The following is a 1,384-nucleotide window of genomic DNA, read 5'->3' on the forward strand; positions in this document are numbered from 1 at the left end:
GTTTTTTTTTTTTTTTTTTTTTTTTTTTCAGGGAATCTCAGCACATAGAAAGTGGCTACTAAAATATAAAGAACATGTCAGCCAAGTACTTAAAAACCTTTTGCAAAAGGTGTGACAGCTTGATTTACCAGGAAGAAATAAGCGACTTTTGCTTCACCTTGTAACAAGGTTTTTCAGCATAAAGTATTGTATAGCAAATTCCTAGTATTTATTGAGAAGTTTTATATCTAGGCCTATATTTTGGCTTTTTGTTAACTGGTGTGTTAATATTGTATAAATTAGTTGGAACTTTGTGCAGTTGGGCAACATCGATTTAGCTAACTGAACTTACAGGCTCTTCACTAATTTTAAAACAAAGTTTTCACATGCATATTTAGCACCTAGTAGGTGTACTGTATTCTGAAGTATGCACCTTGCTCCTGATGAGGCTGTTATGCTTTTGGGGGGGGGGGGAAGGCTGAGAACTGAGTGAATGTGGGGACAGACTGTGCTGGACTGTGGATAATAGAGCTTGTACTTGGGGCAAATTGCAGAGCTATCACTACCTACTTAGCCTTAGCTGTGACCCATAAATGTGTATATATAATTACTCTATTCATCCTGCAATAAACTTTCAGTGGTAGGAGATGCTAGCATGCTCAGTGTCCAATGCAGATATTTTAAAATTAATCAGTAACAATGTCTCTAAAACAAAACTGTTTAACCTCTGACATTGCACTGAGTTAAGAACTACAAAAGAATCAACAGACTGGAAACAGCAAGTGATTTTGTTTTCAGCACCTGTTTGTATCACCAGTACAAAAATAAGCTGAATACTGTGACTTTCTGCTCTTTGACACTGAACTTCAGTCATCTGATTAGGTCAGAGCTGCACTGGCCTCGTGTTCACCTGTGTTTTCCCAACAGGCAAACCGAGAGACTGATCATACTAATATTCTGCTAATATTCTTATTTCCAAAGACAAACCTCAGTGTATTGCTTAGCTGTGACATAGGAGCAGATGCCATTACATTGAAGGAAGTTTTTCAGTACCTCTGACGTTAAAGGAGCTTGAATGTATTACTCACAAAACGCAATGCTCTCTAATCACTTCAGTTAGAGGTGCTACAAGTATACAACAGTACTATAAAACTGAACAGTTTTTATATGTATATGTAAATATTTTAATACCCATAAGAATTCAAGGGTATGGCAATTTGGAAAAGTAACACAAGATTACTTTTTGTAATATGTATCTTTTTTACACAACATCAAGCCCTCTCCTCCACTCCCCCACTGGGAAGAAACCAGTGCACCCCCCAGCCACAGCCTACAGGGGGTAGCCCACCCTTGCCTCATGCACAAATCCAGGAAGCACATGCCCCCCATGCTTCCCCCAGGGGTG

At 38.7% G+C, this 1,384-nt stretch overlaps 1 protein-coding gene across 1 annotated transcript in view; it reads left to right on the forward strand.

The window, feature by feature from the left end:
* The window catches only part of LPL (lipoprotein lipase), a 17,827-nt gene extending 17,117 nt beyond the window's left edge, over window positions 1-710 (forward strand). The window contains exon 9 of the mRNA XM_019517105.1: window positions 457-710. Within this exon, the coding sequence (XP_019372650.1) occupies window positions 457-472 (16 nt within the window). The 3' untranslated portion in view covers window positions 473-710. The remainder of the gene's footprint in view (window positions 1-456) is intronic.
* The last annotated feature ends 674 nt before the right edge of the window (window positions 711-1,384 follow it).

This window comes from Gavialis gangeticus, unplaced genomic scaffold (genome assembly GCF_001723915.1).
Source record: "Gavialis gangeticus isolate Ggan-Ray unplaced genomic scaffold, GavGan_comp1, whole genome shotgun sequence".
NCBI classification, from domain to species: domain Eukaryota; kingdom Metazoa; phylum Chordata; order Crocodylia; family Gavialidae; genus Gavialis; species Gavialis gangeticus.